This window comes from Borostomias antarcticus, assembly GCF_949987555.1.
Source record: "Borostomias antarcticus genome assembly, chromosome: 25".
In the NCBI taxonomy this organism is placed as follows: Eukaryota; Metazoa; Chordata; class Actinopteri; order Stomiiformes; family Stomiidae; genus Borostomias; species Borostomias antarcticus.
In genome coordinates this window covers 7,651,272-7,667,086 of record NC_140258.1, presented here as the reverse complement: position 1 = coordinate 7,667,086, position 15,815 = coordinate 7,651,272, and the positions used below count along the sequence as shown (strand labels likewise).

Sequence of the window (15,815 nt, the reverse complement as noted above, 5' to 3'; positions counted from 1 at the left end):
GTTAATTGTTTCCATGTATAAGTGGGAACAGGTCTTTTCTAATATTATCTAAGCAGAGGCCTTTATTTGTAGTGGAGATGTACAGGGAAGACTTACTGTATGGTACTGTAGTGTGAGTCAAGGCTACAATAATGTGGTTAATGACTGTGGCTCTGAGGTCTTCTGACTATCTTATGCACTGTGTTGGTTTTAGAAGGCAAAATGGTGAGTCCATAGGGTCGCAGTGTGGATTCAGATTTGGATTTCAGAAAAATATCTTCAAAGCTTGGTTAGAATTGAAGCTTTGAGGTTCTGTAGAGCAAAGCTCAGGTTTGTTCTGGAACCACTGATCTTGGCTTTTTTGTCTCATTCAAACAGCAGGAGAAACTGCCCATAAATAATTCAGGGTGTGAGGCAGCACATGAGGAGGCACTCAGGAAAAATATTTGATATTTTATTCAGTGTCAAAAGACTAAGTCATATTCTAGGCAGATACTTTGTTCCCCTCCTGTATGGGAATGAGATGAACCAGTATGAACTGTACAGGGGCTCCCTTCTTTGTGAAGAGGAGGGCGCCATTCATAGCTATAGTAGTAATCTGATTTGTAAACAATTAAGTAAAAAACACTGGTTACAAAAATACATTATGCTTATTCAAACAACATTAACCTCTTTCTGTAAAGTGCAGTTTTCCAGTTAAGCAATCATTACTGCATAACTATAATCTATGTATAAACTGTCTCATGAAGTAAATACAGGAGTTGATTTTAAATGTTTCCTGCAAAACGACTTGTTCCACATACCCATGCACTACTCATAGTGTTCATATACTGTATCAAGTCATTGATATCAGTTTCATGCTACACTACAGATTACTGCACAAGTAACTAAGCATCTTATGCAGCCTCTAAGAACATAAGACAATTATTATCCTATCTATTAACAAATCTATATTACAAGGAGTATCAAAAAGGACGTGTAAAAGACAAGGAGAACAGGGAGAGAGAGAGACAGAGGGGGAGAGAGAGAGAGAGAGAGAGAGAGAGAGAGAGAGAGAGAGAGAGAGAGAGCGCAAGGTAGGACTTGGGGCAATAAATTATGGATGTCAGGAGGAATACATTATTTAACAGGATTCTGAGCATATTTTATGTTAATAATTTCTGTATAATTTTGCAACTGCCTCCCTTCAAAGTGAGCTATGAAAATGTACAGTGTAGGCAATTACCAAAGGAGGACTCATAAGCCTGGGTCCACACAACCGCTGAGACCGTTTTAAGCAGTTTTAAAACTGAATATTTGTGTTGAAGCTGCCTTCTCATTCTAAAGCTGCAGTTCTTGACTTTAACATGACAAATGTTAACATTACAAACTGTAAACATTACAAAACTCTTGGCTGTTGTTGACAACATGATACTGAAAAACGTCAGGGATTATCTGATGAATTACCTGATTACATTACCTGACACCAGAGACTGAGGGGGCTCTAAAGGAGTGCTTTGAGTCAACGGACTGGGAGGTGCTCAGGGGACATCAATGGCCTAATTCATTGTATTACGGGCTACATCAATTTCTGTGTGGAGAATGATGTCATGCCCACCAGTAGGGTATGCTGTTTCCCGTAGAACAAACCCTAGATCACCAAGGACATAAAGACTCCACTGGACGACAAGAAGAAGGGCTTTAGGGCGAAGAGGAAAAGGAGGAAGTGAAGTGTGTACAGAGGGCGCTGAAGGGAAGGATCAAGCAAGAATAACTACAAGAGGAAGATGGAGGACAAGTTGCAGCCTAACAACATGGGGATGGTATGAAGATCATCATCACTGGCTACAAACAGACCAACTGGTCGACGGAAAGTGGCCAAGACAGGACCAATGAGTTGAACTGCTTCCTTCAACAGGTTTGACGCAGTGTCCTGCTGTGTAGGCTTCTTAAGTCTTGATTGCGCTTCTTGTATATGCTGCTGTAACACTGTAATTCCCCCCCGGGGATCAATAAAGTACTACCCACCTATACCTACCATTAATACAGGCAATCTCTCTGACTGTTATAAACATGATGTAGCCCTCAGTGATGCTGCCATCTAGTGTTACATGGGAGGTGACACAGATCGGGTTTGTTTGACAAATGAATGAATCATATCATTACGTGCAAGTCATATTTCATACAGTATTTCTCGAATTACAATCTGGACTAACAAATAATCTGTGAACCATTTAATACATGCTATTATAGGGGTGACTGTGTTGTGTCAATATATTAATGTTGGAAACCCTCGAAAATACTTACTGTAGGTACTGCTTCCCATGTTTTGACAGAATCTATCAGCCAGTGAGCTGCGCACATTCAGTCTCATCCACCAGCCGTGAGTAACCCTTTCTTCTGTCTCTGATTCCTCTCCTCTTCCATTCCTGTTCCCTCCCCTGCCTCCTTCTGTCCTAACATATTCAAACCTACCTCCCCCTTGCTGTGTGTGTGTGTGTGTGCGTGTGTGTGTGTGTGTGTGTGTGTGTTTGTGTGTGTGTGTGCGGCGTGCATACAGTATGTGTCTGCATGCATGCACACATGTATTGCGTATAGCCTAATTTGAAGAATAAGAGTCACCCTTTGCCATTTGGTGGTTGAGCAACTTGTGCAATAAGGAAGTTGCATAGCTACATATTCAGATTTCTGCCTAGAGTAGTTGATGCATAGTCCACTGTGTGGCTTTTCAGATGTTCTTCTTCTATTATTATTGTTTGTGTCGTTTGACTGATCTGATCTAGAGGACCACTGAAGGGATAGTGAGAGAAGTTCAGAGAGCAGTGCAAAATGGACCCCCTTTATCAGGACCTATTTTAAGAAAAGGCTGCAACTAGTTTAATATTTCATTCTTCCTGCCATTCAACCATTGGCACCACCAGAAAACAAAGCCTGTTGAATAAAAAGCAACATGAGTCATCTCACAAGGTATGCTAAATATAGTACGGTAACCTCAAAAATGTTTATGTGATGTGATGTGAACATGATGACGTTTTCTTGTGGTAGAATGAGTTTACAGAAGTCAGGCCTGTTGACTCACTCACCCTCTTCATATCATACCGTTCGACAACTCAGAAGTGCTGTAATTTTCACCAGAGATGGTCCTTCCAACTCTCATTATTGTGCTTCTCAGCCTTGGTCTTCTAAATCTGCTAGTAGGGGTGGGCAGAGATATGTATCTGTTCGACTAACAAAATGATCTATATCTGTGTATTCAAATATAAAATATGAATTACTGTGCTTCCAATGCATCAGACTATGATTCATATAATACAATTATTGACATATCATTAATTATGAAGTAGCCTTTAATCACTCATCATACTGTAGCCTACTTTTTAAATGTATTTTTATTTGACCAGATTAAGAACTAAGAACCTAACCCTCTGAAAACCTCTTAACTGGGGGACACTCAGCAGACGAGAGGAGCTGGGGCAGTAGCTTTGCCTACACTTCCTGAGTGTTTGAACTAGTGTGTCGTTCGCGAATGATTCGTTCATTTTGATTCTCTCACAGACAAATCTAATTTTTGCATCCCGCTGTGAACTGTCCTTAAATACCAATGCACTCCGCAATGGAGGAGATAGGCAGGTGTGTCTAGTAAATTCTTCCGTTTTTCTCTCTCTTTCACAATTTGTAACAACCAGCACCTGGACCAACTTCTCTTTCTAGTTCTACAATGGCTATACAGCTGGTTTAATTTAATTTTAATTTTAGCTAACCAGATGGTTTAGTCATTTTATAAGTTCATAAACCTGCATTGTTTACTTCACCGCCTGGGTGTTACAATACAATTCCTGCAAGAAACTGTGAGTAACGTCTTCAGACTTGAGTCATCATTACCTACCACCGACCATATTTTATGGTAGTCATCCCCACCCAACACCTACCCCCATGCTTCAGAAAACATAGGTCATCATTTTTGTGCGTGGCTGGCCAGCCGCGCAGCTAGAATAGCAATTGCCCAGTAGTCGTCAGTGCCTTTGTGCCGTTGTTGACCTGTAGTTCTATGTTGCTACCACAAGAGGCAGTGGTCCCAGAACCTGCAGTTCTATGTTGCTACCACAAGAGCATGTACCGTTTTCGGCCACAGGAGGGCAGCAACAGGCTGCCCTCCCGGACCCATTGTAGGTCCGCTAGCCTTGTGTTATCTGGGTTTATCTAGAAACAGAAGTTGAACCAATTGCAGCAAAATAGCTAATGTTACTAGAATCATCAGTGTAACTGCGTTAGCCACTGACCGCTACCATTAATGTTATGGAAGCTGCTGCTAGTTGTTGTGAGCTCATGAGTTAACTGGCTATCCCGCTCTTATTGTACTGGATTAGCATTGGAAGCATTGGAACTGATGTGTCCAGGCAACAATACCTATCTTAATTTATCAGACATTATTTCATGTCATTTCAATTCCCAGCTATTTCAGTAACATCACTACCTTCCGTCCTACCAGTCCTGAACAGAAACAAGCCAGCCACGCACATAAGCCAGGCTGGACCTGGCCTGGTTTCCTTATTCCAAAATTAGCTGTAATATAGAGATTTGTTAATCCCATGGCACTGCTTCTCCCACTTGCCTCCCACTGCATCTAAATAAAACCAATTTGGTAACTAAACACCCTTGTAAGTTCCTTACTTTGTAACGGGTGGTGGTTCACGAAAATAATTGTCAGCATCTGAAAATCCTCGATTTGAACGTCCACTAGCCCTCGATATGCCCCCTAGCCCTAGAAGCTGAAAGGAATGGGACACACTACCCTACGCGGGAACGCGCAAAATGTAGGGGTAGGGAAAAAGGCTCACACAAATAAAGCTCACATTTTAAATGAGAACATGCTCTAGTGTGAGTACGAAATCCCATGGAAAATGGAATGGATTCATGAAAATGTCTCAACTCCACCATATATTTAAGCAAAGTGTGTGGTAAACAATGTCACCGGCTATATGCTACTGCGCAATCGTCTACTCTTCATGGAAACCTGTTGCAACACGTTCTTTTACAGCGCGGTGGTGGTAGTCAAAAATCTGTGAAAAGGAGAAGTAATTGTTTTTTTCAGAGGTGTATCTTCCACCTCCATTATGGGTTTGAGATGATGTAACGGGGTGTGTTTACTCAGTCACGGCATACGGCCAGAGTTCAGGCTATTACGGCACATTCTCAGTGGAGTGAGGGCCTCCTCTGTGGGTGTCTTATTCGAACGGCACCTGCCTCGGTGAAATATGGAGAGATTTAACAAACTTGCTGCTCCTGCAACTGAAAAACTTCGGTAAGATCAATAGCCTAATATGAATAGGCTAGTCTATTTATGCAAGATTTATAACCGTATTAAAATAAAAAGGAAAACATAGGCTATTGAAGCCAAAATTCTTAAGATAAAGCTTGCGTCCACAGATGTCACGTTTGTCAGTGTTGCTGGTGCATAGCCTACGACAATTTCCATTAATAACTTTAGGTAGCCTAACTGTTTTTATTAGGTAACTGTTTAATCTGCAGGCTGATACTAAAGCTTATTATTATTTTATTTTCTGAGTATTTTACATATGTGTTGGACTGCCTATTTTCTAATGAAAGTGCTAGTGATGAAGAAAGGCGCCATAACTCGAGGGTGGTACAGACTGTTTCAAACTTTGCTCCTTTAAATAGCCTACATGTAAGCCTAATTATACTGTGTGTGTGTGTGTGTGTGTGTGTGTGTGTGTGTGTGTGTGTGTGCGTGCGTGCGTGCGTGCGTGCGTGCGTGCGTGCGTGCCTGCCTGCCTGCCTGTCTGTTTTTGTCTCTGCATGTAGGTAGCCTATGAGGTGGGTGAAAGAGTAGCCTAAATTTTCAGATGAATTCAGAAAACAGCAGATAACTGAATTTGTAGAGAACTGTTAAGTTCGCAGTTTATACAGAACGTAACGACATTAAAAGCTTTGCCAAGGAAATTAGCTCTCTTGGTTTTGCAGTTGGCGAGCTGGGTTTGGAAGCGGAAGGTCATTGGTTCAATCCCCACTTGGGGTGAGTTCTCTACTCCTACCCCTGTCCACTGCAGTACTCTGAGTTATTGTGGGCTTACCCACCCGAAAAAATCAGAGAGGTGATTATTAAAACGGCCTTTGTACATCCGTCCGTCCATCCGTCACACAAGAGCCTACCAAAGTTCACCATTGTGCTAGCCACAATTCATTTTTCCAATTGCCAGTTGAACATTGAATTCAGTCAATCTGCGCCATCAAATTGCTAGCTTTTCGGTGGCATAGCTGGCTAAGCGGTATTTATAAGAGGTGGTCATGCATTGACAAGTCAGATGACCTGATGTAACCTTGTTGAACTGGTTAAACTCATTCCTCAATACCACCCACCCGCGCCACCGAATCGCTTTTCAGTGGCAGCTGGCTAAAATGGTGTTCATGTAAGTGTGTGCGTTGGCAAGTCAGAGGACCTGAGATCGAACCCAGCACGAGCAAGTGAGGGAAGAAGCGATATACTACTGACGAGCCACGCAGTGAAATCTGTGACAGTGGTGCCATGACCCATGTACACAGTTGGGCTCAGCTTGACCAGCTGGGGTCACTGTGGTGTGTGGAGTGAGTTTAGGGGGTGAATGTAACCTTGTTGAACTCAATCCTCCGTATAAATACTGCCCACCTGTGCCATCAAATCGCTAGCTTTTTGGTGGCAGCTGGCTAAAGCGGTGTTCATGTAAGGTGGTCATGTGCATTGGCAAGTCAGAGGACCTGAGATCGAACCCAGCATGGGCAAGTGAGGCTGGAAGCAGAACTGACGAGCGACACTGTGTTACCAATACATATTGCTTTGTATACAAAAAATATATAGTGTCAGTAAAAGTGTAGTCCATTCGACTCAGGGCCCTTCTACTTTTCAAATCCACAGTGTAGATCTTGAGGAGCTTCCATGCTTGTCTGGTCCTTCTTCTAAATATTAGGACTATCGTAGATTAATGTAGAGGTTAGGTGCATTGTGGGTACAGTTATTATTAGTTATAGTCATTGTATTGGATAGATTAGAGGGTTCTTGTTCAGGTAGTTTGATAATGTTGTATAGATTATACTAGTGATGGTGTATGGCTAGGTCATGTAGGCTACTGTGTCCAAACATCAGGCTGTTTCGTATGCCCATCGGTAGCCTGTCTGTCATTTTTCTACCAACTAGGCTACTGTAAATCAAACTTGTGTCTACGCCTCAGCACTACCAGCTGATAGCTCTTAAGATGAAGGCCATTGATGTGGCTGTTTGGAGACATGTCTGCGACAATGACAGCCATATTCTTATGTGAAAAAAGTGCATATTGCTTCTCTCTTGTGTGTTGGATTTAGCAGAAGAGAAGTGGATTTTAACCGTTTAGACTTGCTCCCTCAGCTTCATTGACAATAAGGGGATTTATGGGTCGGGGGGCAACATGTTTACTGTGCACTTGTATAATGGCATAGTCATACTTGTCTTTCACCTCATCACCTACAGTACATGGCAATCACCAATGCTCAACCAGTCCTCTTGGCTACTGGAGTGTTACTTGAGTGTTTCATATCTGTGGATATCTCAAAAAGTGTATCATGCTATTTTTACTTGTGTTTCCCAGACAGCTTCAGAAGATGGTCCAAGATATCAAGAAGAACGATGGCAGTATTCTTGACAAGTTAAGAAGGTCAGTCTGAAAGTATTAAATATCTTATTTTCCCCATGTTTTAGTGTCAGACATAAACATATAATGTGTTGGTAAATAAGTTATTAAGAGAGTAGCCTGAATGAATTGGGACTAGGACTAGGACTAGCTGTAGGACTAGAGCCTCTTAGTCAGAAAAGAATCAGAAAAGGACAATGTGCACGTGGCCGATGCAAGACACTCAGTTTAGATTGGAGGCACAAGGCCTATTTTCTGCTAATGTTTTGAAACAGAAAGTTACAATTCCTCTTTCTTCCGCTGTTTCGCATAAGCCTTCAAACTGAAAATAGACTAAAGAAAAATGCTTCTGACAGATGGCTATACCTCCTCACTTAACTTTCCTGAAAAGAAACCTAAATGGCACATGTGTTATACAAAAGGAATACCAATGCATTTCAGTGTCTGGAATAATGAGAATTCAAGGAGAACTTACCCAATTTACAATGGGTAGAGTGTCTGTATTTTGTATGTATGATTTGTATTTGTATTTCTCTACTGTGAAGCCCTCTGTGCACTCATGCTGTGAAGAGGGCTATATAAATAAAGGTTTACTAAAGGTTTACTAATTTACGTGGCCATGGTTATCATAGATGAACTGACTGCATGCAACTTGAAATTCATACTGTAGTGCAGTCATGCATGATACCCAGTGTCTCTTTGTGCTACAGATTAAAAAGTAAGCCTGCTCCAAAAGTACCTGCAAGAGACTATCAAGGTAAGAGATTGTTTGGGGTTGTTTGATAGAGTAGTACACACTTTAGATTACTAGATAAGTGTCGTCAGTCGTCATCAGTTTCATGCTTGTGTTTCTGTGTGAAGTTAGCTAGGACAAAACAATTGTTCTGTCAGGAGCTACCGATAGTGGTGCTAAGCAGTCATATCAGTAGTTGGTGAAAGGCTACAGTATAACAGCAGCTGTGATGGTCTTCCTCACACAACTAATGATGTGTTTGGTGACTCTGACATGGCAGCAGTAAGCCTGTACAGTAGTTTATTTCCAGAGGGTCAATTTTCCTTCTTCTTACACCTGTCATCACACGATCAATCGCCACACACAGCCTGTCAGATAGCAAGTTCACCTCACTAGAGTGGACGTTCTGTTTAATCGGAGGAATTGATTGTGCATACTGGCCCAACTGGGTAGCACAGTAAATATTATCACTGTAAGAAGACGGATTCTTCTTGTTGGTCCATCATAGTTGATGACACGTCTCATCTGAAGACAGGTCACATTAATTACTGTAGGCCTAATTGATATGTACTGTATGTGTGCAGGCGATGACGGGGATGACAGCCAGTGGTCTGATGCTGAGTTTGTGAGTATTCATAAGGCAGTTTTTTGGGGGGAGGGGGGGGACTCCAGAATACATTCACCAGAACTGTGATGAGTTCTTTCTTTTGAACATTGTGGATGTTGACAGGACAGTGACACGTACGAGGACCCCCAGGAGGACCATGACGACAGCTACGAGCCTCCGCCCAGTCACCGCGTCTTCCGGCCCACCCCCTCTGGCTCCTCCGTACCCAGGGGGGAGTACGTCGGTCAGTACCTGTAGTGTACATACCGTACACACCTACAGGGTCTCCTGGCAGCCACTGTTTCTCATTACAGTTCTAATGTAGAATACTCACCAATGATTACCAATCTACATTCTGTGTTTATGTGTGCAAGGGGGAAGGATGCGGCCCGATAAGAAGGCCTCTTAACAAGCCACAACGAGCGGAGCGTGACGCAGAGCTGGAGACACGTGGTGTTGTTTCCCAATGCAAAAGCTGACATCCCGTTTCTGCTTTCTGCTTCTCTTTCCAGACAGCTGCCTCAACGGCAGGCCCAGCCACACGCCCAGGAAACCCCTCCGACCCATGAAGACGGCTAAACCTCTGCCCCCCAAGCCCCAGCAGAAGGATGATGATGATGATGATGTAACGTCCTACACCTTAATAGATAGTTAACAGCACTTAGGAAGTCTGTGTATCAAATATTGTGTTTAAAGGATAAGTTCACTATTTTGGACTTTAGGGCCTATTCTCGGTCTGTCTTACATGAACCTGACATGTACTGTAGAGACTATAATTTCCCTGATCGCCTCAGTTTTGAGCTTGCTACAGTTGTTCTGCAGGCGCACACTCAGCTACAATGGAAGTCAATGGGGCCAGTGAGACGTAGGAAAAAATACTATAAATGTGCTTATCTGAGACGAGAAGCAGGATACAGTACATCTTACCAGTGTCAGTATAGGTTCATGTAAGACAGACCAAGAGAATAGGCCCAAAAGTCCAAAATAGTGAACGTACAGTAACCTTTAAGGATACTGCCTGACAGTGACTGGAGCTTCATGACAGACTGTTTATCCTCTGTTTCTAGGAGGACTACATCAACCCAGAGAACGACAATGACAGTGACTATGTAGAACCCACCGAGAAACCTGCTGCTAGTAAGCCATACTAATGAATGATCTAGAAACTTATAAAGAATGCAGTATACTGTATATCATGTGCCTCAATGTTTGTGTCCAACAAGAGCACTGAACCCCTGTGAAGAAACACCCGAACGCCTATAAAGGAATGCTTAAATGACTGTGAAGGAATGCATGAATTGCCGCTGAACTGTTGTGTATTGTAATGTTTGCTGAACTGTTGTGTATTGTTATGTTTAGCTGCAACAAGTGACAGGAAGGTACGTCATCAAAGCAGGGCCAGACTTGGTCATGGGGATTACTCATAAACATGTAATTTTCTGTCTGACTACTGAGAAAAAGCTGTGATACCGTTGTGACGCATACAGTATCACTGTGTCACAATACCACATGGGGGGGTGTAATTTGGAGGGGTGGTAGGGGGGGGGTGTACAAAGAAGAGGTCAAGTTTCCGTTGTTCTCATAAAGTTGTTTTGTATATTTTCCTTGGTTTTGCTGCTCCACCTCACTTTTTGTGCCTCATTTTGTTCCAGGTTTGTATTTAATACCTAGCATGGAGGTGGGTTTGCCGTCCTTATTTACACTTAGGGTAATTACTAAGAACATCTGTGGGATTATTCTTGATTATGTGTTTATTCTTTCCCAAAAGGAAAACTCTCCTCCAGCGATTAGGTCAGTTCATTGGACTCTGATGTGTTCCCTGATGTTAATGTTTAAAACTTATTTACGTACCTATGTCTCTAGGAAGCTTGACACCTTAAATACTGTATGTTGTTGTGACATCTGCTTTAATAGACCATCTGCATGCCTCAGAACACCCCCACAGACTTTGCCACCGAGGGCGAGCCCCAGGTACCGGCCACCTTGACAATAATGAACAGACCCAGAAACAAAGGTTTTGTTGTTTTATTGACACACTCACATATGACCTTTCTACTCTAGATTGCTTGTAAGGAAACCGAAAGCTCTTCCTGTTCCAGTAAGTGGAAAACACTTTTATCTGACCACATGTATCTGATAGAGATATCTTAACAATATAAGTACAAAACAAAAAGAGATAAGAAGATAAACTCAGTGAAACACAATTGAGTCATATGGATGATTTATCACTGCTTTCTTTTTGTCCAGGTCCAGCAATCTATAGAGCATGATGAATATGAAGTTTGCGACCCAGACAATAGTATGTATTCGTCGGAATTGCCACCATCAAACACAATGTCCAAATATTTCAACAGTCTTGAAAATAAACACAGATTTTCAGTGTTCTTTTTGTGCGTGGCTGTAAGCCAGCGCACCTAGTATAGCGTTTGTCCAGTTATCACTCCCTCCCTTCCTCCCTCCCTCCGTCACTCTGGACAATGTTGACCTGCATTTCTCTGTTGGCACCACAAGAGGCACTAGTCTCCGCACACCAAAATCAAGAGGGAGACCAAAATCAACCCGCCAATCTCCACTGCACAAGTAGAGTAGTGGCGAGAGCGTTGGACTCCCACCTGCGAGACTGGGGTTCAAGACCCGGTGGGGATGACTTTATGGGACTATGCCCCAAACCTCCACATGTTCATCCTTTCACTCCAACCTTTACCCCTTGCCGTATACGTCAGATCCTGTCCCAACCCCAACCCTTATTCTAACCCCAACCCTTATTCTAACCCCAACCCACACTAGGGACTGGAAGAAGGACACCAACCAGTTGATCTCCACTGCACAAGTAGAGTAGTGGTGAGAGCATTGGACTCCCACCTGAAGTACTGGGGTTCAAGACCCGGTGGGGATGACTTTATGTTATCATCAGTGTAACTGCTTTAGCCACTGACAGCTACCATTAATGTTATGGAAGCTGCTGCTAGTTGTTGTGAGCTCATGAGCTAACTGGCTATCCCGGTCTTATTGTGCTGGATTAGCATTGGAAGCATTGGAACTGATGTGTCCAGGCGACAATACCTATCTTAATTTATCAGACATCATTTCATGTCATTTCAATTCACAGCTATTTCAGTGACATGACTACCTTCCGTCCTACCAGTCCTGAACAGAAACAAGCCAGCCACGCACATAAGCCAGGCTGGACCTGGCCTGGTTTGTGAAGGTTTCTCAGCATGAGTGATTGAAATGAGTCACCTGGCTGTATGCCACCTAGTGGAGAACTCAAGAGTATAAGGAAAAACCAACCTGCTCATCTTATCAGCTTGCTGCCACATCAGAGTGTGGCATAGAAAGAACTATGGGTTATAAACTGTACTAAAATACCTATTATCATTGTTCTATTTTTTCTGATCGTTGTTCACTACTTTTCAGGCTCCAGTGTAAAATCCCTGGACGGACCGGTCCGTGTGGCTCCAACACCGCTGCCCAGAGAGTTGTATGTGTAACTCAGTTTGTAATGACACATCATGATAAGACAAGAGTCGTGTGTGTAACTCAGTTTGTAAATGACACATTGTGATAAGACTAGAGAGTCGTATGTGTAACTCAGTTTGTAAATGACACATTATGATAAACTGTAGCATCTGCTCATTGTTGTACAAAATAAGCTGACCGACTTCCCATAAACCTCCCTGTTCTAGGAGAGGTCAGAAACCAGCTCTCATGCCGGTAGGAAACCTCTCCTAGCTTATTTGAAAGTAATGACGTTTACTTCTATATAAAGTGATGTTGGTTGTTCATGATTCTGTCTTATTGCAGAGGCCAGACCTGTCATCCAGAGAACATGCAGGTAACTTTTGAAATGAATACATGCCTGTGTTTTGGGGTATAAGAGACATCTCAGCTCATTACTGTGCACATTCTTTTTCACAGGCTCAACATCATCCATGATACAGACCAATCAGAAACCCACGACTGCGTCCCTGCCGTTTGAACGCAAACGACCCAAGTGAGAACTCCTACAAACTCATGGGTGTCCACTTTATTTGCAGCACACACAGTCCACCTCAGTGACTCTGGACGGAGGGAGTTCAGTCTTCAGTCTGAGTGTAGTACTGTGTGTTTATCCCGAGTGCTGTGACCTGGTAAATGACCTCCCGGGTTTGTTTTCTCTTTCCCAGGATTCCACTGCCACAGTTCACTTCCCACAGTAAGTACAGGTCTGAGGAGACGCACGTTCCATACTGACTCAGCACACAGACAGCCACAGCCATAACCACCGCCTTTGCCCAGACACCTTGACAACATAAAATACTATATTTTGATATCACCTGTATGGGTGGCCGTTGTGTTAAGTTGATAAAAGATTTCATGGAGTTCTCAATTTTTCTGATTCCCAGAACAAGTTGACAGAGGAAATGTGCCTAGAGCTGAAAACGAGTCGACAGACACTGATGAGGTAATCGAAACCTGACTTTAACATTCACCATTAGATTACGAGTACTGTTTATATCATTATGACCCAACAGCAATGGTACACAGTTTAATTAGACAAAGCCTGTCTGTCAGCCAACAAAAGTGTGCATACTTGCACTGCATTATTTCAGTCAACATTCAAGATTTCTTTATTTGTCAAATGTAATGTACGTGTAGTTACAGTGAAATTTTCTCTCCAAGATTATGCTCAATACAGATGAACTCCAATACTCCAAAATTAATTACGAATTTACAAGTTACAAATGTACAAGTCACGCAATAAGTACCCTTTCTATACAGTATGAAGATAGGGGTAAGATAAGATAGATACCGGTCTGGATGGATTATGTACATTCTATATATGGATATGAATAAAAAACCCAGGGGGTTTTATTTACATGCTATAGCTACAGTATAAGAAATTCCCTAATGTGGTTGTTACTGACTGTCCACTTTAAAAAAGGTACAGTAATTGAATAATGTTATTTGTTTGATGAAGATATACTACTGGTTATGAAAAGTAACTACCACATTAGACCAGAGTCTAAACCCACTGTCGTGCTGGTTATTTATTTTTGTTCCAGGATGCGGACATCTTAAAGAAACCCTGGTACGCGAGCACCTGTCACCGCAAGACAGCCGAGGATGCCTTAATTCACTCAAATAAGGCAAGAACCTCACTCCGTATGACAGTGTTGAAGAAAGTTTGGAGCAATGTTCAAAGTTCTTTGGAGTATTTGAATGAACTAAATGTGACTTTACAGAAGCATATGTTGACTGTGTGCTCTGTGTGTCAGGACGGGTCGTTCCTGCTGAGGAAGAGCTCTGGCCAGGACTCCCAGCAGCCGTACACACTGGTGGTGTTCTACAACGCCAGGGTCTACAACATCCCAGTACGCTACATCCAAGCGTCGCGCCAGTACGCCCTGGGCAGAGACAAGAAAGGAGAGGAGGTGAGCCTATTTGTTGTCAGTACAGTTAGGGATGTTTACAGAACACCTCTATCAGATATACAGTGAAAGGAGATAAAAGGGTATACTGTAATGCCGTTGAAGGCAGCTAACATTGATCTCTCGTTGCCTCTCAGCGTTTCAGCAGTGTCTCCCGCATGATCGAGAACCATCAGAAGAATTCTCTGGTGCTGATCGACAGCCAGAGTAACAGCAAGGACTCCACAAAACTGTGCTATCCCGTGAAGCCCTAGGCCCCTCCGCACCCAACAAAGGTCACTGGTTGACCAGCTGGACTAAAAGCTTGGGAGTTATTCTCCCGAACTACTGGGTCTATATGATCGGACCCTTCAGAACTGGAACTCGAATGCTGTATTCAGCGTTGTCCCTTACACCTATCAGTATTTTCAGTGTGTGTGAGGGTGGGAGTACTGTGGTGTACTGAGGTCAAATTTGGCAACAAAATAGTATTAGAATGCAATGTTGCACAAATCTGGAATTTGGAATAATACTGAATATGAGTGTTATTTCAGGATCTAAAGCTTATGGGATATAACAAGTGGATGTGTTGTGTTGTACGTTTTGCATTTCATACTGTACATGTTAAATAAACATTTTAAATGTTCTTGCAAAATGGAGATCAGCACACATGAAGAGATCGTCAATCCATTTGCATTTATTTATCTGTTCAACATAATAATGCTACCAGACACATTATCAAGATTAATGCAGTCATTGCGTGACAGAAAACGTCAGGCACTTGGTGACCTCTATCTCAGGTACAAAACTGTACTTCTGACTCAATAATACAAAGCAATTTTTTGCGAGAGCCAAAGAAATAGTACTAATGCTGCTGTGTGTAAGCACACAGGTGTGCTCAGTGAGACATGTTACATGTATTGTGTTTTGGACATATTTGACCACGGGTTGGAAGCTGAGACATAGTTCCCTTATAAAAGATACCAAGGGATCGCCACAGCTCAGCAGGACACAGTGACAAGCATGTAAAGATTGTCAGATGCTTAATAAGGTGAGGTAATGGGAAACACTCATTGTCCCTTCATAGTGCAATTACGAATCAGTCAGATCATCATTTCAAGTTACAAAAGTAATTTTCTCTTCTAGTATCTATCTGCATTTAAAACCAGCATTTTGACATAATATACAAATGACACTTAGTCACCCACTGACATCCTACCACAGGTATGCGTTATAAAAGTATTCTTTGGATTGCTCCTGCTCCTATTACAAGAATAACTTAAAATACACCCTGCATGGGTAATACTACATTTTGGTAGGTATTCAAACAAACAATATATATATACATATTCATTCTCTCAATGGCCAATCACAGAAGGAAACAAAATAAGCAAATAAAATATAAATAGATGTATATGCATCCTATATTGATGTAGCTTAGTAACAACATAGGAAACCTAACAACCCCA

General features: G+C 42.3%; 1 protein-coding gene across 2 annotated transcripts; it reads left to right on the top strand.

Moving 5' to 3' along the window:
- Positions 1–5,163: 5,163 nt before the first annotated feature.
- blnk (B cell linker) lies at positions 5,164–14,943 on the top strand. Of its 2 annotated transcripts, none has more exons than XM_084458830.1 (21): positions 5,164–5,260; positions 7,575–7,640; positions 8,327–8,373; positions 8,934–8,974; positions 9,080–9,200; positions 9,469–9,581; positions 10,024–10,093; positions 10,609–10,634; positions 10,725–10,747; positions 10,871–10,927; positions 11,018–11,054; positions 11,204–11,255; positions 12,374–12,437; positions 12,643–12,670; positions 12,761–12,791; positions 12,875–12,950; positions 13,123–13,151; positions 13,342–13,400; positions 14,002–14,085; positions 14,215–14,370; positions 14,505–14,943. In XM_084458830.1, exons 1-21 carry the CDS (start codon positions 5,214–5,216, stop codon positions 14,619–14,621), a joined length of 1,344 nt encoding a protein of 447 aa, XP_084314956.1. In that variant the 5' UTR covers positions 5,164–5,213; the 3' UTR covers positions 14,622–14,943. The 2 variants fall into 2 exon arrangements, with proteins under 2 accessions (XP_084314956.1, XP_084314957.1); XM_084458831.1 differs by having other exon boundaries at positions 5,242–5,260; positions 9,085–9,200.
- Positions 14,944–15,815: the final 872 nt, after the last annotated feature.